The sequence below is a fragment of the Dermacentor albipictus genome, chromosome 8 (genome assembly GCF_038994185.2).
Source record: "Dermacentor albipictus isolate Rhodes 1998 colony chromosome 8, USDA_Dalb.pri_finalv2, whole genome shotgun sequence".
Lineage (NCBI taxonomy): Eukaryota > Metazoa > Arthropoda > Arachnida > Ixodida > Ixodidae > Dermacentor > Dermacentor albipictus.
The window spans coordinates 20,363,296-20,386,369 of record NC_091828.1 but is presented as its reverse complement, the minus strand read 5'-3'; the positions used below and the strand labels follow the sequence as shown (position 1 = coordinate 20,386,369).

The window sequence follows — 23,074 nt, the reverse complement described above, 5'->3', positions numbered from 1 at the left end:
AACTTGCTCATGCAATCTCCGAGAGCCGCCAGCATGAATGAGCCCTCGGGCACCACATAGTTGGACACTTTATTTGGGCATCTTGAAGGTCTTGGTGGTAACCTCCATGCTCTTTTCGCAGGCCTCGCTGCAAGCAGAGACAACATTCGTGAATTGGACGCTGGAGGAGAAGACTTCACTGCTGCATCTAATGGTACGCAATGAAACCCAGAACCTGTGCCTGCCGTGTGAAAGACCACCTTACTAGCTACTTTCATTTGCAAATGATTGCACTCTATGCAGCGCAAACATTGTTACTGTCACATTTTGTATTGTGGTACAAAAATGCTTTTATAGACCTATGAAAGTGCTTTAACAACATGTCACAGTAGTAGTACACTTATTTTGCCTCATGTAGTGAAGTTCTTCAACCCTCAAGGCCAAAGCAACTAGAGGAAAGTGGTTACCAACAAAGTCAAAACGATGGGAGAAATGCAGAAGCTTAGAGCTAAATACATGAACAGTTGTCTCTGATTGTGTTGGCAAAAACTGCAACAGTAATATGAAACCAAACCTTAACTAGTAAGAAGAACATAACAAAAACATAGACGTACTAATGGGCAATACCTCTGAAACTCCCTTTTTTTATTTTAATATTTATTTTATTTTTCTCTTTCTTTTTTTGTGTGTCCTTTTAGCTCTTTGTATGATGTTTGAACAAAATGTAAATCTGTAATAACAGCCATTCCGTCATATACTTTTACACCTTTTTGAACCATTTCAACACAGCGCGTGATAATGTGATTATGGTTGTTCATTTTTGTCTCTCTCTGTTGTGGTTCATCACTTTTCTTATTTGCAGTTGGTCTTGACATCTTTGCCAGCGAGCATCGTGAACTCGCCGTGACCTACCCTATTTTAGATTCTTTGATGGGATAGCAAGTTACACTGAACTTGACCCGCAGATGGCGCTTTACTGTTGGCGCCAGCTACACGCGGAGTCGCATAATGCACAGTCCTTTCGTCCGTTGCACAAATTGACATTACGATAAGCCAATTGCTATAAAGTTAGGATAGCCCTTCTGCATTTAGGAGAAAAACAGGAAAGCAAAACTTTCAATGCAATAAATAAAAGATTGCCACAAAACACATGTCCACCATCAAGCTGAGAACCACATTGATGTTCAGTACAACAGAACATCACTACTCCATTAGTTTCAGAGGAAAGAAAGCCCTTAATTCTATTTGATAGAAGCTCTATTGACAAAAAAAAAAACTTCTTTTCCAGACCTTCGTATGCTAGAACTGAGCTGTAGTCAGTGCTGGAATAGTAATTTGGTGTTTTCATTAATCAGAGTTGACTGTTCTCAGTGCGCACCTCGGTTTCTATGTGCCACTTGTATTACTCATGGCTTGCTATGTGTTCTTGTTATGCAATGCTAGGAGACTCCTGAGCATGTGCAGCAGCATGTTTTCTTGCCCAAAATTTTGTGATATTCAATTCAATATTCAGCTTCTTTTTTTCTTGATTCAATTCAAAATATACTATTCGCTATTCACATACTCGTACTACTACAAACTAAACAAAAAATTGAATTAGCATACACGTATGCATAACGTGATCTTTACATTTATTGACAGAGCCCTGGAGCGAGGAGGAGACCAAGCTGCTTCTAAATTACTACACGACGTACATACGCCAGGTTGGGCCCCACGACCGTTTCAAGACAAAAAAGCTCATGTACGAGGAAATTGCTCGAGAAATGTCTTGCGTGTTAAATGTTCAGCGGACCGGAGCGCAGTGTAAGTCTAGACTGTCCACTTTGCGAAAACAAAGGAGGAAGGCCGACAAAAATTACGAAACATCCGGCGATGCCAGATGTTCTGCTCCCTGTGGAGTGAAGTTTACCATCGATGATGTCCTTGTGCCAGAGGTGCTCCTGGAGTGTGAAAAGTGACCTAAACCACTGGGACAGAAAACATCTGCCTCTGTGACTGCATCCACAAAAAGTAAGGGGCTACTGCAGGTGAAATGGGGATAGTGTATCGTTCTGTGGGCTTTCTTGGAACAGTGATTGTGTGGGGCACACGAGCATCTTTTTTTTTTTTTGAAAACGTGCAGAGCATAGGAGAACCGGAAAGAGGAACGTGGTGGTGATAAACAATTATCAATAGTATGTTCTATTGTTATTATCGATAGTTTAGTCATTATGAAAACATCTGTAGTAAAAAAAACTATCAAAACTGGTTAGTGCATTTTCATTATTGATAGTACTATCGAGCACACTATGCGTAGTGTGCTCGATACCACCTCATGGCCTTGACAGCACAGGCTGTGAAGGCCATTCCGCACCTCTGCCGTTGACGTTATGAGGTGTGGCGCTGGCTGACGCTCCCAGGTCAAGTTTTAGTAGATAAACATAAGTACCCCAGAAAGTGGATGGGAAAACGGCGCCGTGGTAGCTCAATTCGCAAGAGCAGCGCACGCGTAAGGTAAAGACCTGAGTTCGTGCCCCACCTGCAGCCAGTTTTCTTTTTCATCCACTTTCATATTCAATAATTTATCATTTCTTTAACTCAACACACGTGCAAATGCACCAACTGCGGTTCTGCAGTCAGAAGATGTGAGATCTACTAGGCAGACACTTTAGGATTCATAGGACCTTCACCTTTGTGATTATGGACTGAGCGCTTCTTGAACTTCTCCCTATCTTTTCATAGGTAGGCATAAATTCTGAAAACAAACTTTAGACACATTCTAGCGTCGGTTGCCCTCTTCAGGATTATGAACAGTTTAAATGCTCTGCTCCATAATGCCCCTCCGTGGGCAATGATAATGGTTCTCGTTTTCAATCTGTACAGCTTTCCATTAATTCTTTATGGCAGGCAAACACACGGAGCCTTGAAAGCGCTTGATTCCGATACTGTGCCCTCAATTTGTGTAGAATTTTACACCCTCGCAAGTGAGAAACATAATGTGTTGTGCTACAGGCAGGTGTACCTCTTTCTCAGTCATCGATAGACAGACTATCAAGGGAATGTAATGAGACCAGCTGGCTGCTCATGTGACCCCTGAATCGTCTACCTTACAAATTCTGAAAAGACAGCACGTGCCAATTGATAGAATGCACTCTACAATAAAAGCCTTGTTTCTGTTTGATCCACCTTCATAATACTATCAATAGTGTATTTCACACGATCAATATTTTCGTGAGAATGTTGATGCTATTTATAGTCAATTTACCTATCACTAGAAGCACTACCGTGAAGGCAAAGAGAGTTGAAGTGTGAACAACACAGTCGGTAGCTCCCGAGGTTTACATCCAGAAAGCTGGTTTCACACAGCACATTAGGGGGTGTGGGAGATGACAACACTGGTCTTGCTTTTTTCCCCTTCTTTTAGTAATCTGAACAAACTTTGTAATCTAGTTCAGTATTTCAGGCTGATTTAAGAAATATACATATATATTTTTTTTCTCAATTTCAAATCATTTAACTATTGGGTTCATGACAAATACAACAAAAAAAACTTCTGAGTGTTACTCTTGGCATATGCCTAGATACTACAAAGCATGAGGCACGCCATGGTAGGATTATTTTAATGCCAAAGCATTATATGCCCCATTACGCGAAAATGTTTTGGTGGTGGTGGCTGAAAGATGGTACCAAAAATGGCCAATGGCGCAAAGAGTAAAAACATGTCAAAAAATTTTCTGATTGACATCAAATTTCTGAAGGGGGTTTCTGTAAACAAAGTAAATTAATTGCTTTTAAAAGAATGTTTTGTACATTTCAGCCTGGGTGTGAATCTAACCCAGGCCTCCGGGTGCAAGACGAGCGCGCTTCCCAGACGCCACGGCGGATCCATGGTTCTGGCTGACTAAAGGAGTGCCTAGTGTGCGTGCGTTCATGATGCTCCAAGAACTACAAACAGTGTAATACTTAAGCAGTCTTAAGTGTATTTACCGTGTTTCTTTTTTAATATGACAATTTTATTTACTGTATATCACTATGAATTAAAATTTTCAAATGTAGTGAGACAGGTGGAGTATTGTCACAGCATATAGAAACATCTTGTGCATTTTGTAGGGGCAGAACAGAAAGGTCTCTGTGGGAAAATAATAACATATAAAAAAAATAGACTGACGCAACATTATTCTTGTACTTGAAAAAAAAAAAAATGTGCGCTACAATGCAAACACTGTTTTGGGATATTTGCATTAAGCAAAAAATTTCGGGAAAAAGGTCCCCTTGTGTCGTGGCAGTATTGAAGTGCAAAGCACCGCATTGTCAAAATACGAACATGAGGTTAGTGGAAAGAAGGACGAGCACAGGCACTTTGTGTCAGAAGGTCGTACTGGATGTTCTCGTTTCATTCTCACCCCATTCTCGTTTTCAGTGCCCAGACAACGGCTCTGGATTTTGGCACAACGTCTCTTGAAGGTCGCCGACATTGGAAGCTTAAAGGTTTTCATGCTTAAAAATCTTTCACATTTACTACCAAACACCCCACTTAAAATGCCCCGCCAAACATGGTACTGCCTTTGCTAAAGCGGTCGTCTGAAGCAGTACATTTCACTCGGAAGTGAAATGGGTTTACTTTAGGAAAGCAGAATGTTCAATTTACTCAAAGCCTACTGTTCGTTGTCAATTCTTTGCAACCAGTGTAAAGATTAGACGAATCCACAAACGTGTACACCGTGACTGAAGGAGATAAAGCGGCTCGACCACCGTTTTCATTTATTTATTGTATCTCTCGTGAGGGAGGAGGCTCTGGACATGGAGAGAAACTGCAATTCACATTTATTATTTGCTATAGCTAGTTCTAAAAAAGGGCCTCACACCATTGAAGATCTTATTTGATTTGCGATACTCTATTGGAGCAGCTCTTTAATTTTTATAAAAGAACTGCCAAGCTCGACACTCATGCCTCCCCTGATGCTGTTTTCCTCGCATGGCTCTCACGTCCCCCCGTAATCCAACTTCTCTGCCTAGCTGAGCCCCGCGGCAGTAGGTGTCGCTGCAGCATGTTACGAGATGGGGCGAGTGCTGTGCTGCTAACGCCACCTAGTAGTTGGCTCTTCCTCTCGGGGGTCGGCGAGCCGCGTGCCCCTTTCGCGCAAGAGGCTTAGCAGCGCAACACTGCAATGGACGAATGTGATGATTTGAACGTGCCTAGTTTTCGCGTGACCGTACACACGAACGAAAAGGTGTTGGTGTCTAGCATGCAGGCAAACATATTCACTCGCTGTCCGGTGGCGGTGAGTCGGACTTGCTCGATTTGTCGCGCACCCATCATCATGTTCTCTCAGTAATAATTCGGCTGGCTATAGATTGGTGTATCAAGGCGCAATAAATATGCTTGTGATTGTCTGCACTACTGTATTGTCGTTCCTTTGTCCCAAGAGCACGTGTGAGACCCCACAAGCTGGCTTTCTCAAGAAAGCCACTGCAAATCATACATTCAGCATTTTGAAGCACTTGATATCTATATACTGAATCCAGTGGTTGCTGTGCCATTTAACTTCACTATCGACGTTCTCTTGTAATGTATCTGCACTAAAAGAAGTTAATGCATCTCATTCATTGCGTCAAGAACATTTGTTAATGTAGCATAGGCATTGCACAGGCCTGGTTGAAAATATTCAAACATAAACCTATCAGTCAGCAGTGCTACACAAACACACATACGAACAGCATAACACTTTTCAGTGCCACTTCAAGATTTCAAGATCTCTATGCTGGTTCACTAGAAGCTCAGTTTGGAAGTTACGTTCTGTGTCTGTTGATATTTAAATACATGTATCGAGAGCTTGTGTTTGTGCTCCTCACAATACACTTGATTAGATTTCTAAGTCATGTGTATCTGAAGCATTATACAGCACTTTCCAATCAGAATTCAGCACAAGTGCTCATTTCAAGCCATAACAGAACACGATGTCTGTGCAAGTTAGTGCGTATTTATGAAGCCGGTGAGACATGCAGACGCATACAAACTGCATTTCAATTTCAACTCGCCTTACTTACCAGATAGTTCTGGTTGGATGAGTGCTGCACTTGTAATGTTTGCCTTTTTTGTTATAAACTGAGCGCTTGTCTCATTGGTTTCCCTATTACAAACAGGCATTTCACAATACGTACGTGCAAACCAAATGGAGGTCGTCGAAAATGTGCACCGCACGGCACAATCCGAGTCAGTTGCACTACATAATAACACACAAAGTGACGTGCCAGCGACTACTTGGCACGTAAATTTCATGCGTGTGCATACAAGCACCCTTTTAACCATTCCAAAGTGAAGCAAGCGCACGCACAACATTCAGTCGTGAGCAAGAAAATTTTGAGAATGCTTAAGCTTCGCCTTTAAGAGTGGAACGCGACAGCATTCAAAGATCCCCGACTGCTTCTCACGCTTCCCGGCAACTGCAGCGTGTGTAATCGTAATGTTTAACGTGAAACGCTCGCGACGAACGCTATGCACGAAGGCGGACTTTCTGGTAGAAACGCAGCCTCTTGCATGGGCCACAATGGATGGATGCTATGAGCATCCCGTTTGGAACGAGGTGGTGGGTGGTGCCACCAAGGTCTTGTTATTACATTGCCTAATGTCCTACCTATGTTAAAGAAGCAAAGGAAACGAAAAAAAAAAAAACGAATTCCCACAACCAAGCTTTCTGAACCCCTATTGTGAACTTTGTTTTTGTATGCCTCAGTTTGACGTTTCCCTACTTTTCTTCCACCAATCTTCCAATCGCCACTTAATAATCTCTACTGTGGACATGTTTGCTTTTCCCCTGCTCTCACTCAGCCCAAGGGCTTCAAGGAGGCCAGAGATGTTTAAATTAACCGCTGAGCAGATATCTTCATATTATAATAAAGCATGCTCCATCCAGCATTACCACAGCAAGGTCATGCTCCTTGTTCCTTCTTATATCTTGCTTTATAAGTGCATGTTCCATAGCTGTGAACTCTTCCGAATTGTCCGTAAAATGTACAAGTTTTGAGCAGTCTTACGATTTTACAAATCTTGCTTGAAATTTTACAGAAAACACTTTATTTGCGAGAAAATAAGTAAAGTGAAAATGTAGTAAAACTACACCCTGCTACTTTGTGCCCCCACAAGAGGGCAACACGTATGCGTGGTATCATCATCAGCAGCTGCAAGGTCGTAGTGACTTCTGTCTTCTACTGGGGGGGGGGTCACGAATCCATATCCAAAGCTCGATAGCGCCCCTGCAAACCTGTTGCCACACTGTTGCCTTTGTCCACGCGAGTGCGCAGGTTTGGACTTAGTCAGCCTGTCACTGCAGTGTTGGCCTCGCCTTTCACGTGACTAGCTGCCGCATCGGACGCAGTGCGACTCCAGCCTGTAGCGGCTTCGCAGTGCAATAGTGGGTTCGAAGCCCCGATAGTACTTCCAAGTGTTTTTGAAATCGTACACGGCAGAATTTCCGTGCTTCGTGCCATCGAAGAAGGGGGAGAAGTTCGGATTCTGCACCACGTGTGCCTATGATGTGAACATCTCGCATGGCGGCAAGTTTGACATCAAGGTCCACATCGCTTCAAAAAAGCATCAGGGATACGTGCAAGCCGCAGACAGCAAGCCAAGCCTAGCAAGTTTTGTATGCAGCGACAATGACCTCGGTGTGATTCCTGCAGAATGCCTCTTCACGGCGTATTTAGTTGAATGCAACATTTCGCTGAGTGTCAGCTATTATGCCGGACCACTTTTCCGGAAGATGTTCCCCCAAGTGCAAAGAAGCGAAATGCTACGCCTGTGAACGAACAAAGACAACGTCAGTTGGTCAGGAAATGGCCACCAATGCGGAGACTCCTTTATGGATGCCCTAAAACAGCAAGTATTTTCGATCGTTGTGGATGGCAGTAACAATATGGTTACGCAGTTTTACCCTGTTGTTGTGACATATTTCGTTAGAGAGACGAGTAGAGTCGAAATCTGCCTTCTTTGCCTCGGGATAATCCAAGGTGAAGCGATGGGTCCCAAGATTGCAAATCTGGTTTTGGACGAGATGAAGTCTCAGAATTAGCTTCTCGGAAACCTGTTGGCTATGTGTTTGGACAATTCCGATGTCATGATCGGCAAGAAAAACAATGTTTCTACTGTATCGAGAAAGGCTCAACCAGGTTTGATAGAGGTTGGTTGCCCGTGCCATCTTATCGACTTGGCCGCCTGACAAGGAGCTTCATGTTTTCCTGTAAGGGTTGATGAAGCTTTGGTTGACATTTCTTTTTTTCCTAGAGAAAAGCTCGAAATGGAAAGATTGACTTGAAGAGTTCCAAAAAGAAATGCATGACACCAAGGTCAGAAAGGTGTTGAAGCCATGGAGTTTCTAAATAAATACCCGAGAGGGAAATGTGGCGCTAGTGTCTACAGGGGCTCTTATGAGCATTGGCTCAAGTACAGGCTTCGGATTGAGTTCGATCTTTATACTAGTGGCGTTTGCTTGCGGCGCAGTAAAAGAAGCTATACTCAAATATTATAGCGTAGAATTTAATTTTATTTCTGCAGTATGTTATATAATGTACAACATGCTACATAAACCTTGCATGACGTTTAGATAGAAGCATGGTTTACTATGGTTTATCACCAGGACACACCAGGGTATGCATTCTTGTGCGCTTCTGTTCCCCATTTAACGTCGGAGAACAATTATTTATTTATTTTTGCAACAGCAATAACAACTGTGCATGTACTTGTATAAAAATACTCATCAAGTATTTATGGAAATAAAGATGTATTGCGAGAAAGTGTTGCGCCCTTGAGTGGAATGCTACAAGTGTCATCTGCTACGGCGCCTGCTCGCTGCAAACGCGGCTTTTCTCGCAAACGACAGGCACTTGCGAACTCTCGCTCTTTCGAAAGGCTGCGTCCGCTGTCACGATTGCTGAACGTATTGAAGTACATTTAAGCACATCTGCTGCAGTGCTAGCTAGGACACTAGTGGCCTCCTATGAGTATGCTTCATCATATTTTTTATTGACGAAACCGCTTCCGAAGCGTTACGGCATGGCTTTGCACGTACCCATTTTGCGACACTAGACTACAGCCAGGAATCGGCAACCATTCCTACCACAAGCAAGTTTGTGTTCTCAAATTCCTAAAACGCGCATTTCAATGAGCACATAAATGAGCAATGCATAATGAAGCCCTCAATAAAACTTGCTTGTCAAGCAACTAGAAGCACAACTGTATGTCTTTTATCAGTAGTGCCTTCTTTTTCCTATTCTGAAGTTTCATAAAGCATGTAACGCTACAGCGCCAACCTAACACACTTAACAAACCAAGGTCCAAACGCTCAAAAAGTGTTCTGTCAACATTTACGATGCCGTCACTTTCTCGTCAGGGCTTCGACACCACACTGCGACACAAACATCGTCCCAGTCGCTGGCCCAGCGCGCTATCGTCACTTCGAGCAACGTAACAAAACCTTTGTGTTCCATTGTCCCACTGCAGGTTATAGCAATTGTGCTTCGAGCGAAACCAAACTGCCAGAAATACTTGTAGGCTAGGTCGCCAGTCAACAGAACGCCAATCCGAAGCCTGTACTTCCCATCATTCCCATGATGGTTGAACGATTGCAGCGCCAGATTTCCCTCTAGTTATACTAATATGAAACTTTCATGTGTTGAAGCATTCACCGACAACGTTGGTTGTGGTTGGGAAAGTGTTCGAAGAGGCTGTTCGACGGGTGGGAACCACTACTCAGCTTTCTTTTTTATCTGAAACAAAGCAGTGCATAAGCAGACGTCTGTTTGCGGCGGCTGCTGCAAATCGCGCTCATGCGTCACCAACGCAGTGCTTCTCGCCATTTCCCGATTAGCGAGGCAGTCGCGCCACATTTCGCTCAGTTTGCAACGTGCCGAACGAGGAAGGTTGTCACACCAGTCACTATATATATAAATATTCACGATATATCGCGAATTTTGTACAACACAATCAACACTATCATTTATGTCGCCTGTAAGAAGTAAATTCGGTTGATTTACTTCATGCCGTCAATGCAACGGGCAAACGTGCAAGCCAAGCAAGCAGCCTTGCTCAGTCTATCTGTGCTGTCCACCTGTGAAATGCCCTCGCATCGTGGCTCTTGAGCAGGCACACGTTCGAGATAGCCTTACTGAATCGGTTACTATTTCTTACCAAAACCGATTGTAGCCAACAACCAAGCTAAAAAGATGACTAATAATAATAATAATAAAAACTTCTTGGATTTTACGTGCTTATTAGACACGCCATCCAAGGGCTCCAGATTAAGTTTGACCACCTGTGGTTCTTTAATGTGAGCCTAAACCTAAGCGATCGTTATTGCATTCAGCGACGAGCTTAGCAGTGCCACAGCCTAGCACACCAGAAGGGTGCTTTGCTGGGAGAGTCGGTGCTGCATCCTAAATTTAGGTAGTGCGAAATAACATGCTCCGAGGAAAGGAAACAACAGCGCAAAACCACATCGGGAGTCTATACGACTGATACATTAATAAATATATAACGTTTGTTATGCTCCTAATGCTCGAATTAAAAATGGCAGGCGAACCTAATCTTAGACTTAGGTATGTGTCTCTTAGCGGCACATGAAACGAACTCGAAGGCAACCGTTTTTTTAATAATTGGCCAGTTATCAATTATTCCAGACACTTCAGTAACTCAATTTATAACTGAACTTATGCTCCAATATATCTATAATAAAACCCATGAACTTTGCCCTGCTCGTCTCGGGTGATTTGTAATTATTCCACACTTGTTATGCAAGAGTCAACCAATGCTCCTGGAACTTAAAAAAAAAAAAAGGCATGCAAGTCACACTGTCGTTGGGTGCAGCCAAATTACGCTGCAGTTGTTGAACAATGAAAAGCTACCCAGTTTAAGGAGCTGCAGCTTTTGGAACTTGCGCACGAGCACACCTATACTATCTTAAGCAAATGTACACCCTTTGGGGTGTATATTTACCACACAATAATCGTCTGTCTGGCTCGAGTTTCCTTCCTTGAAAACGCTGCGCTTTGGGCTCACCGCGTCAGACGATTATTGTTGTGTGGCAAAAGGGTGCAATTTTGCTTACGAGTGTAGGATAATTCCTCGTGCTCTCTAGATCTCGGGCTGTGTCTTGCAAACGAGTGCCGGTGCTTCGAACTGAGGAGAGGGAAGCCACTCTTGCCCCTTTAACGCAGCACACTCAAAGATTATGCACACTCAAATCATGCTTGTACGAGATGCAGCATAGTTTTTCCACACAAGTTGATTTTCTTTCTTGAGCTGATTACCCTTTGCCCTTAATTTCAGCCATAGTGGAACAGCTTCCGTGGAGCACCAACCGTGATGAGCCCGCTATCACGGAGCCAGCCGGTCGAAAGGCCCCGGTTTCCAGTGCTACTGTATGGGCATGATGTCTCCCATAGGCTAAAAAAAAAAATTGGGCAGTATGCTAGGAATCCGTTTTTTTTTTTTTGCAGCCCTGGAAAAGCTGGCAAGGCTCTGTTAACGTGTCAAAGTGCCAAAATCACATCACTTGTTGCTCTGTTGGGCACAGAAAACATTTTGCAGCATGCACAACCAATGTCCTTTACCAGATTCCCCGTTTTCCAGCAGTAAATATGTTGGACAGACAGGCAGATGCTTAAAACGATCGTTCAAGAAAGCACTACAACAATGTTCGTAACACTGTTCCAGGCCACTTCAGCATCCATTGCCAGGATTGTGGTTGCGTGCAAGGAAGTTTTAGCAAGACAGCTCATGTGGGAAATTATAGAAGCAGATTTCACAACTGATTAGTTAGAGCATTAGTGCCTCCTCTTATGTGCCAAAACCTAATGAAGTAATTTTTTTCACGTGGCCATGTACATGGTGCAATGCCTTGCTGTAAGAACACCCCTTGCGAGCGCCTTTCATTTTCTGCACATGCCCCCTCTTGATATATAGACGTAGCAACGCTACAAAATATTGTTGGAAGTGAGCAGTGTTTGTAGTCTCGCGCAGTCCTTGTCCTTCGTGCTGTACGTCTTGTTTACCTGCAGTTTGTAGCACGCTGGGCGTCCAATCTGGTGCTTCGCCTTTCCTCTCTGCCATGCAGATGCGCAAGGCAGCAACAGTCAAAGGATGAGGCAGAGAAGCTTCGCTGTAAAGCTAGTTTGAAGTCCGCCAATCATGCTTGGCATACAAAAAATTTGCTTAGAACACCGTGGCTCAGCAACACGGACATTAGGAGGCCCATTATATTTGTCCTGCAGTTCGTATATAAAGCAGTTTCCACCAGTTCAGTGCTATCTTAGTCATGAATTCAAATGCAACAAATAATTGATGCCATGCAGCTGCTACTGTCTGCTCAAAATACGCCAGTGGCGTTAACAGCAATAAAAATCATGAAAGCTATAGACACGTCTCCTAGCTACACTAAAAGGAGTTCCACCGCTGCCCGCGAAGACAACTGTGCTATGTAGCCCTCATCATAGTCACCGTACCAACACCTTCCTTCCTCTTCACATCCCATCTGCTATTGCCCCAAACCCCTTCCGCAGCATGTAGTAGCAGGCTAGAGGCACTTCACTCCGGCCGACCTCTCCACCGTTCTGCCATTAAATATTTCTCGAAGGCTACGTTTCTGTGGGCAACACGCTAGAAGTGCGAGAGTAGGAAACATGCCGAGACAGCCACACTTCAGGCACCACCAATAGAGGTGGGTAAAGCAAATGGGGAAATGCAACACCTGGGCTAGTTCAGAAAGTGCCAGTGAATAAAATGGACCTATAGTACTTGGCACTCAATACTCCGGTAACTTTCTATAGCAATGATGTTCCAAAAACCTACAGGGTCAAAAGAGGGTATTAGTGCTTTAAAAAGAAGTTGCATTGCAATATACAGTCTCTTGAGCTGTGGCAAAAAGAACCATTGCATTTTTTTCTTCATTGATAACTGCTGTCAAAACAAATGCTGCATTTGCAGACCTTTAACTGCCAAGTTTAACAATTCATGAAGTTCATTCCAGTTGAACGAAAAGTTTGATGTACTGAAAAACAACTAGATTACAAGGAATGCCATGCGAGACTCAACAGATTAACACTTCGAGCTCAATGGTCACATCTGCACACAAGTGCTTCCATCGAGTGTCCATTCCACTTAAGTGTGTTTATGCAATTGAATCCACACAAATTAGGCTGAATTACTTGCCCAAAATATTGAGCACCTTGGCACTCAAGCAAGGCTTAATTGTAGAGAACTTGATTTCAGAGCACCAAACGTTTCAGTCCTGAAACTACGCACAAGGTAAACCATGTGTAATGCAGCTTCTCTACAAACATGCAAAGTTGAAGCCTGGGCAACTGTGGCGATGTTGAAGTGGCCAGTGCAGCTTGGTCAAGTCTTGCTGAAAGTTTCAATCGGGAGTGTGGTGGATGGACCAAAACTTGCATAAAATTCATACCTGCCGAACTTTGGGAATGACTAAATATTTTATTCGACGTGCGCCTTGATCGATCACACCAGCCATTTGCCCATGAAAAGCACTCTACTTTACCTCAAGAAGAGAAAACAGCAGATGCTAACAAGGAAGAAATTTTAGCCGACAGTGGCCCTGCTACTGCAAATTTCATTGTAATTAGCTTGCTCGAGTGAAGTTCTTTGACATAGGAGTGTCATGGGGGACAAGCAAAGCTTTTCGCAAGAGTTTTCAGATAACTTGAAGCTACAGTAAGAACTTCGTAATGCTGATGAAAATTAAGCATGGCAGGTACGAAAGCTGAACTGAATCATGGGACATAGTAGTTCTGCAGAAACCCGCAAGGTGGAGAGAAGTAACTGAATAAAGGGAAAATGAAACATCCACTTGATCGTAGCAATTCCTACAAAGGAAAACCATACAGGTTCCTCGAAAGAAAAGCCTCACAGTTGAAGAAAAATGCTTTTCTTTCGAGGAACCCGTATGGGTTTCCTTTGTAGGAATTGCTACGATCAGGTGGATGTCTCATTGTCCCCTTTATTCATGGGACATAGTTGAACCAAAAGAGGGCTTCGTTTGCTGGGCAGGCACCAGACAGAAGTCCCAAAAGCAGCAACACAGTCAAAGCATTGGAATGTGATGCACTTTATTCCAATTTGTTTTTGTTTCAATCACGGTGAAGACCAGAGTTGACAAACGTACTACAACCCGTCGCTTGACAAGCTATCGCTACATGCAAGGTGTAATGGCGGTGACATGATACTGATAGATATGCAAACACTTATTAAAAACACTGAACCGCTGTAGTTAGCCCCTCTTGACACGCTTGTACACTAAGATGACAGTCAACTTTCATCCAAGGGGTGCAAGCAAGAAAAAAAAAAGTATGCTTAAGGGACTGGAAAGTAGTCTCTGAATAAAATAAAGATTTACAACCATGTGAAAACCAAAAAGTGTTCAAGGCTGATTTTGCACGGTGGAACGTGGCAGTGGTAGACAAAAACTTTTTGAATGGAACAGTGTGAGCAGACTTGAGATTGCGATGCCCTCGTGCAAACCATTCTGATCACAAACAAAGAGCTCATGTTAAACCGAGCAGTGTTTGTATAGGCTGTACTTGCTGGAAAAAAAAACGCACCCACCTCACAGAGGTACATTTCGAATCACGTTTAACGACCAGCACGAGGGCCTCGGCCATCATCATTCCCCTCCGTTTTGTCCAGTCAATGCCTCGATAAGCCATTCCAAATGTGGAGGGAGAAATCAAGCAGGTAGCTGCGCAAGGTCCAATTTGCTTTTGTTAAGTACGCGTTTGTGCACTTGCAATGAGGGGGCCCACTTGCAGAGGAATTGTGGGCACTGCCACATCTTTGCGGAGACACCCTTCACAGCCGTCACATGTGTATAGCTTGCCAGATGCCTTGCAAGATCCTCTCTGCAAGCGGGCCCCCAGGCTGGTCTAGCAGACTGATGCAGCAGTGTCCCTGGCCCAGTGGCTGGGGCCATTTTTGCACGCGGCAAAGCTGCTGCAGTCCGCACTCCACCAGTCAATGCAACACTACACGATGGCATGATTTATGAAATGGAAACATAAATGTAAACCAAAGGAGCTCAGAGACAAGGCAGTAGAAACTTTGGACTCCCAAGAACTTTACAGAGTGCAGGCCAATTCTACCTCGAGCTCAAGAAAAAAAAAAAAAGTACAGAGGACGTAAAATGTCTGCAAAGTGGGGGCAGCTCGGCGCAACCAAAAGTGGGATAAATACACAGCAGGGCCACAACACTGGGACGTTGGTCCACACTGCACTTCTTCAGGCTTGCGAGGGGGGTGGTGCGCAGCTGCACGCAGTGGTGTACGCTTGTGTGGCAATGGCAGGAACACCAGCCACTCGCACGTACAGCAATGTGAACACATCCTCCACACGACGCCAGGTGGCACTGGCATGTGGACCCTGCTTGCTGCTGAACAGAGCTGGTTGAGCGCATGGCTGCCACAAGAAGGGAGCAGAGACCGATGACGAGACGGAGGAGGAGGACAGGCACGCGATGACGATGATGTGGAGAGAGTAGAGCAAGGACGACGAGCGGGGCAAAAGAAGAGAAGTGTGTCCCTTTGCCGAGGAGCTCTAGGCACGCTCCCCACGGATCCGTCTGGCCAGCTGGATATCCTTGGGCATGATGGTCACACGCTTGGCGTGAATGGCGCAAAGGTTGGTGTCTTCAAACAGACCAACCAGGTACGCCTCACTGGCTTCCTGCAGGGATGCACGCAAAGGACACGAGTCAGGGTCGGCAGAAGCAACACAAGTGCCGAAATAAGTGCGCTACTGCCGTGGTACTAATGGCTACTACTTTTGCAATGAATTCTGGGGTTGGACAAGGCCAAAACCACGACTCAAATATGAGGTGTGCCATAGTGAGGTACCCTGGATTAATTTGGCTGCCCGATCTTAAATGTGCCTCTCAATGCACAGGCTGTTTTGCCTTGATCGAAATGCGGCCGCCACAGTTGGGATTTGACCCTGTAACCTTGTGCTTGGTTGCGCGACACTAGAGCCACTAAGCAATGGTGGCAGGTCCCGCACAGTTTAGACGAATCACAAGGGTGTCTACCAAGTTGACATTTCCAAATTCCTAGAGTTTTCCAGGTTTTCCCCGAGCGACACAGAACTTTGTTTTATGTCAAGGCAGGCCGACACCATGTCGCTCGATACTGTCACGCTAGTAAGCATGTTAAAAATAAAGAGACAATCTAGTTTGTATAATAAGGAGTAGTGCTTATATATATATTCAATAAGAGAATAGAAAGGGGGGGGGGGGGGGGGGGGCTAGCGAAATTCTCAGCAAATAAAATGCCTGCACAAAAAAAAATGGTACAACAAATTGCGCATTGCTTACCATCCTCAAACAGGAATAAATAGGGATAAAAAGGAGATACGTACAGAAGCAAATCTTTTCGAATATGAGCTATTTTTATATAATGATTACAAGCTCATTGGTATGATGCCCACACTTTTTCACAAGTGAGATTCGCTCTCAACAGCTGTAAGTCACCCTCAGCTGTCCACCTCTCAGCCCATGCACAACGCCTGTGTTGCGTTTCGCTACTTGAAAGAGTATATTGGTTTGAACGAGGGACACCTGCACCTCTGCGTCAGCCAATACATTTTTTTTATCTCAAGCTTCTTCAAAGAATCGGAGGCAGGATGCTTCCTTTCCAATTCCTGAATGCGAAAGTCTTCTGTTCTTGTTCTCCTGCCGACACACGTGCGCTTCACGAACCATGCTCTTGGTCAGCTGTACAGTGAACGTACAATTTTTAGTACTCCTAGGGGCTGTGAAAACATCCAGAAAAGCGGGCAGCTTCACAAAATACATGCATGTCTTTTACTGCCCTTATGGGCCTAAATCGCCACCATCGCATACGAAAAAGCTCTGAATGAGTGCCAGTACACTTATTAGGCATATAGGTGCTCGTACTGCGACAGACAAGTGTATGCGTGTCTAATTAAGGAATACATACTGCGTCCCGTGACAATTGGCCCTTTCAATGCTTGCTATGCATCGCCGCAATACTTTTCAGTATGCTGCACTACGTAACACTACTGTACCGAGGCGAACATTCAGGAACCTGCCTTATGCAATGTGCCATGCTTTCCAAGCTTCGAAGCCAATAGCAAGGACCATAAAGGTGAAATCGCATTGCTGACAGTGGCGAATTCTTTCAATGAAGAACACGGCACCAAATGGCAAGACGCTGAACAGCGAATGTCAAAGCAACCTGGCCTAGCGCTGCCGCGGTTGGTGGCGGCTGCAAGTGGACCTGCGGGCGAGAGCCATTCGAGGTGGTGAGGCAATAGAATTGACAGCAATGGTGGATTTGATGGATGCCGTTTTGGACCTGCAAAGAGTGCTTGCCTCCGAAATGTCAAACGTTCCGATACATTGACTTTAGGGGTACATGGTGGTGCCACAAAGCCGTCTAAATTATCGGGAACCCAAAAAGTCTGTCGTTGACTGTACACTGGCAACTCCTTCAGCTGAGGACAAGGCATCAAAGACAATTCATTTTTATTCCAGTCAGTTACTTGAGCCAGCATTACAGCAAGTTTCGACAGTTTCAATAAAATTACAGCCAATTTTCCCCCGTGTTTTGACCAAGATTTCTAGACTACTAAGAATCCCCGGGAATTCCCAGTTGGTAGACACCCTGATACTGGTACTGCGCTATGCAAAGGAAGATGTACAGCTGCCCTAGATGGCAACAATGCGTGCACATGAGTCGCACAGTGGGGTGCAATCTCCACATATCTGAATTTCCATGGTGGCCGATGTCCAACGAAGAGCAAAGGCTACGAAGTACAGCCAGAAGGTGTGCAAAAAGCCGTCGCAGAATATAGGAAGGCATGATGAACAACAATGTGCAAAACAGGGCACTGTGGTAAAGAGACTAGCTAGGTTTGAAGCCGCGTGAAATACATAGGCAGGGGGAGCAAGCTGGCCACTGACATTTCGGGTGTAGTTATAGCATGCAAGACAAAGCAGCAATTCTGACTCGTGTATCAACCAATGCTGAACTATGGGACAAGTGCAAGAAATGCAGCAAAGTTAATGACAATTTACATCTTACGTGAACTTGTGAAGTTGTTTACAAGGGTTCTGCAAAAGCTGTATTTCCATACTACTGAATTATTTTAAAATAATGTGTAACACGTCAATTTTGTCCGCTCTAGATGTCCTATCAGATGCAATTCACAGAATTTTGATACTTTCCCTTGTTGAGTGAAAGTGAAACTCAAGTTTACGAGAATTTTGAATAAAAAATTGGCTACCTTAAACAGAAAGTGGAAACCAACTGTCACTAGATTTTCAGTTTGTTTTAAATGCAACAAACCTCGTCAATTGGTGCAGAGACCCAATTCTCCTTGTAATGTACTTACATTGGAGTGCATGAGCTAAAACATGTTCTTAAAGGGAAGCCGAAGAGTGTCGAATTCAATAAGACTCGTATACGGATGCAGGAACCTTATAAACTATGCATAGAATTTTGGGTGGAATTTCTCACTTAGGAATGAAGTAATTGCGATTTAAAATTGCGCTGTTCCGCATTTGCGAAACGAAAGCTCTTGAAATTTACCATTACCGCCTCACCAAGCCACAGTGCCAAACCACCTTGCACTGTGCTTCATGTATGGCGGCAGCGGCCGGTCCGGACGAACACCAATGTTGACGTCACGAGGAGCCCGACCAATCACGGGCGGAAACAAGGCGCGCGAGCTGCCCATGTCTGCTACTGCAGTTTTCTTCGAAATAAAACCGGTTTGCACTTTCACTAAATTTCGATGCCATATTCAGGTTCGGAGAGATGAAAGCCATTACGTACAGCTCTTCACTCATTTTTCCTGGAAAACTCTTCAGCTTCCCTTTAAATCAAGAACATCTTTGCAGGCATTCAAATATTAACTTCAAAATTTCATGTTACAACTAGTTGTCCCGATTAATTTACTTTGTAGATGAAATATGTACATCATGTGTTAAATGGGGTTAACAAATTTAGATTGGCAATGCGAAAATTTGTTGACTTTCTATTTAGTTATAGATTGCATACTTTCATGCTGCTGTAGTAATTATTGTGTACCACTCGTTAAATGAGTGGTCCCACTGCAGTCCGACTTGGGATGCTCACCTGCAAGCAACTACCAAACTATTCATCTTGAATGAACACTAAACTGAAACATCAACGTCATCACCATGAACCCGATGTCACCCTCACATTACAAGTAAATACAGTCCGCAAGCTCAGCTTGCCAATGCCGTTTGTCGTCTCACAATTTAACTATGTAGTGTGCCTTCAAGATGCACTGTATCAAACGAGCCGACATTAAGTAAATACATGAAATCTTGCCTACACTGCATTTGTTATTTCCGACTCGCGGAAGCCATTAACAAGGCTAATGTTATGGATTGTTCACACCAGGTTATTTGGCATGCCCAGGAACAGTTTTTGGTCATAAAGAATCGGTCACACCACTCGCCCAATGCACCACTGGAGTTGCCGGCAGCTCTTTGAACAGTGAAAACAAGCGTCTGGCGATTTGCTAGCAATCTTGCAAGCTGTGTCAATTTGTGCACTTTGCATAGCGTCAGTTTGTCGACCACATTACACTTGCAACTGGTGCGGTACCTTCCGTACAAAACCCCTAGCAAGTTTCCACGGCCTTTTGAACTGCAACAGTTACTGCAGAAATGGGGTTGTTGCCATGTGCAACACGGGATGACTGTTTCTGGCGACAAACGCTGGCTGAAACCGTCGGCACCGAGAGTGCTTCTCCAATGGCAGCTGCTGCTGCAGAAGGGGATTTCACGTCGCCATGGAGGCCCAATGTCCGAGCGTTAGCAATGTTTGCAGTGGACTTTAAGCTAAATTTGAGCCTGGCATTAAAGAGGCCCCCGATGCAGACTTTGCGAATGAGCGCTACAGTTAAGAGATTGGATGATGGCAGGAAGGGTTACAAAGCAAACAGTCGTGGATGTTCCCGACGAGACCCTGACACGGAAGTGGAGTTATTGCTGGGAACCTTCAGCAGGAACTTGGGCCGACAAGGCACAAAAGCAAAACAGGAAGTGCGTAGTACACTGTCCTTTGGAGAAATACCCTCAGCTTCGCAGGGCCAGAAAATATGCGAAGGAGCCTGGTGGTGATGTTCGCTCGAATTTGCTGCAGAAGCTTGCTATACTCCAAAGGCTTGTGCCCAGTTTGTCAATAGAAAGTCACTACACTGCACTCGAAATCGGGCGAATACCATAAAGGTATAAAAATGAGAAGTGGACGTACATCCAACGATGAGCGACCGCTTGGGCTAGAAAGCGACCTCAGAGATGGAAATTAACGGGAAAAAAAAAAGACTCCCGGCTCACCTGGAGTGCTCCGATGGCTGCGCTCTGGAAGCGGAGATCAGTCTTGAAGTCCTGCGCAATCTCGCGAACGAGGCGCTGGAAGGGCAACTTGCGGATGAGCAACTCGGTGGATTTCTGGTAACGGCGGATCTCCCTGAGGGCCACAGTGCCGGGCCTGTAGCGATGGGGCTTCTTGACACCGCCCGTCGAGGGGGCGCTCTTGCGCGCCGCCTTGGTGGCCAGCTGCTTGCGGGGGGCCTTGCCACCAGTGGACTTACGGGCTGTCTGCTTCGTACGGGCCATTGCTGATGCGTCGAGATGAAGGCTGGGTTACCTGCGCGACACAAGGAAACAGGCTCGCAACACGGCACCTTGCGAAGTGTCAACAACCCGCAAGAAGGCCGTGGGCACCGAAACATGCTTGGTGTTCTGCAGCTTATCCTAACTCTGGTCCACACGAGTTCGGGAAATAGCTGCAGGGTTAAACCACGAAGCATAAATAAAATCGGCATTATCTTGGGGCGCGCCTCACTGGTTCATTGCCCGGAAAGCGCGGCAACCGCCTTCAGCGTTAGCCACGCACGACGGCTAAGGGCACGCAACTAAAGGACGGATTACGAGTGTAAGTGGCAGCGCACTGCATCCCCGAAAAAGGCAGGCGAATTATATTGAGAACGGGCAAGTCGCCCAGAACCATTAGGGATGAACACGCCGCGAGAGGGGCACCTGAAACGGCAGCGCGTGGTTGTCACTGGCGCATAGCGCGAACGCCGAGCACAACTCGCGTAGCCAAGAACGAATGTCAACAGCTCAAAGAGGACGGGACTACGCACAAGAGTAGACAAATCAGCGCGAGCCTAGCCCGCAGTAATTGGGCACGGAACGAAATGCATCTGGCGGCTGCAAGTTAGAACGCGCCAGCAGCAGGATAAATCGCGGTCTACTGTCAGCGTGGTCATGAACGCCAAGAAGCTAGCAGCACGCAGCCACGAGAAGCGCTAACGCCTTGCACGATACGAGAAAAAAAATCTGCGTTCAGCGAAAGCCACGGCCTGTTCGGAATCTAGGGGGGTCAGAATGCGGCGGTGGCCAGTTGCAAAGTGATGCAGCGTAGCAAGTCGGGACGAAACCGGGTACCCACCTAACGAGGCACGTCTGAACACGCCCGAGCGTGCCCAGCACGGAGCAATGAGCTAAAGGCAAAACATCCTGCAATGCGCACGCGGTTTCTCATGGCTGAATCACAGCGCGAATGGAAGTTCGTTCCCGCCAATTGGCGACAGAGCACGTACTGCGGTAGCGAGCGTACCTCTGACGCCGCCTGCTCGCAGCGAGTGTATGCGAGCGAACTAGCAGTATCTGAAGACTACAGAGTTATCGAACCATGAACTGCACTACAAGACACGGTCAGGGATACGTGCCCGGTCGGCGACTAACGGAAGCGCTCCTGCGCAAAGTTAGGCCTAACGGAAACTAGCCTGCGTTCCGGACGACCCACAAAACAGCCGGATGGGTGCCTCCCGCGTATAAAAGTTCTCTGGCAGGTTCCCAGTGCAGATGCTACAAATGCCACCCCGCACGCTACACGCAAACTCACCGCGAAAAGCGCTGCACGGTCAGGGCCGAAGACTGGACAACGCGAAACCCTGGCAGAGAAGCTTTGTTTCAAAATGGCTGCCGCGGATATTTTGAGAGAAAGGCAACACAATGAGGTGCGCTGCCGCCAGTGGGGGCAGACGTGGCAGCAACGCGAACGAGTCTCGGCAACGCTACACACTCGCGCACGGCTCAGAAGACCAAAACGCGGAACGGCCCAGGAGTTTGTGCACAAAAACGCGCCACAAACCTGAAGCGAAAAATCCGGGGCACTTTCACGGGACTTGCGCTGCAGCGCGGATCAGCTCACAACATGCAAGCGTGCGTACACAAGAAACAGACTAATAAAAAAAATGGCCGAGCGCGAAGACTAAAAAAAATATACGACAAAAAAAACCCCTCATGACAGATGCGCAACGTCATAAGCTTCGCGAGCTACTACTGGTCGTTCTTGACGTCACGTCTCTTACTATTGGCTCTGATAAGCTCGTTTTCCATTGGTCGTTCGTTTGGCAGCTGCGAATCGCGATTGGTCCGCCTAGAAGCCGTTTGGATGTCGAAAACGGTCGCTTTTTGGGTACAGTGCTCGAATTCATTCGGCACCGAGAGCAGTTTCACGGTAGATATGCGTGTTTTACGCGCCACAGGATGTAAAATATCACGAAAGAACTAAGAAAACGTGCACCGACCCTATAAGGCTGCACCGAAAGTCAATTTTTCGCCTACTTCCGCAAGCGGTCTGCTCAAAAGCCGCCGGTTTCAAGCTGACAGCTCATGCACGACTCGTTTGCGCGACAACGGCTCTTCGTCGAACAATATACCTGATGCGTAAATGACTAAACAACGTAGAAGTTTGGAACCTTAAAAACATATGAACACAAGTAGAGGGAACCATATCCACTGAACTTTCACTAGCGTTGACCAAACTTAACTGCCTTTTCTTTACTCACCTTACACGAACCGTGTCTCGAAGGTATACAGACGCCTGAGCAAAGGAAACCTTAGACGAGAGCCCTACGTGAATTCACACTCCAGCGTCCACACACAAACGGCTCAACCTGACGCAAACCACACCACAACGAACTTCTTAAGTAGGTCAGATCGACTCTCGCGCCGTCTAGTCCAAACACAGCTTTATATCTTATGTTTATGTC

The 23,074-nt window shown here is 45.6% G+C and overlaps 2 protein-coding genes across 10 annotated transcripts in view; one reads left to right on the top strand and one right to left on the bottom strand.

Moving 5' to 3' along the window:
- The window catches only part of LOC135919593 (uncharacterized), a 40,593-nt gene extending 35,871 nt beyond the window's left edge, over nt 1–4,722 (top strand). For 2 of the 7 annotated variants that reach the window (XM_065453509.1, XM_065453508.1), the window contains 2 exons: nt 122–193; nt 1,621–2,227. In XM_065453509.1, coding sequence (XP_065309581.1) covers nt 122–193; nt 1,621–1,937 — 389 coding nt within the window. In that variant the 3' untranslated portion in view covers nt 1,938–2,227. Of the gene's footprint in view, nt 1–121; nt 194–1,620; nt 2,228–3,775; nt 4,018–4,378 lie in introns of those variants that run through there. The other 5 variants (XR_010570019.1, XR_010570016.1, XR_010570018.1 and 2 more) reach the window with 5 other exon arrangements.
- A 9,334-nt stretch (nt 4,723–14,056) lies between these two features.
- Nucleotides 14,057–23,045, bottom strand: LOC135919596 (histone H3.3A). 3 transcript variants are annotated; one of them, XM_065453513.1, is made up of 3 exons: nt 22,871–23,045; nt 20,346–20,658; nt 14,057–15,682 (listed from the first exon to the last, which is right to left on the bottom strand). In XM_065453513.1, exons 2-3 carry the CDS (start codon nt 20,625–20,627, stop codon nt 15,554–15,556), a joined length of 411 nt encoding a protein of 136 aa, XP_065309585.1. In that variant the 5' UTR covers nt 20,628–20,658; nt 22,871–23,045; the 3' UTR covers nt 14,057–15,553. The 3 variants fall into 3 exon arrangements, with proteins under 3 accessions (XP_065309585.1, XP_065309586.1, XP_065309587.1); XM_065453514.1 differs by lacking the exon at nt 22,871–23,045 and adding an exon at nt 22,171–22,325; XM_065453515.1 differs by lacking the exon at nt 22,871–23,045 and adding an exon at nt 21,922–22,074.
- Nucleotides 23,046–23,074: the final 29 nt, after the last annotated feature.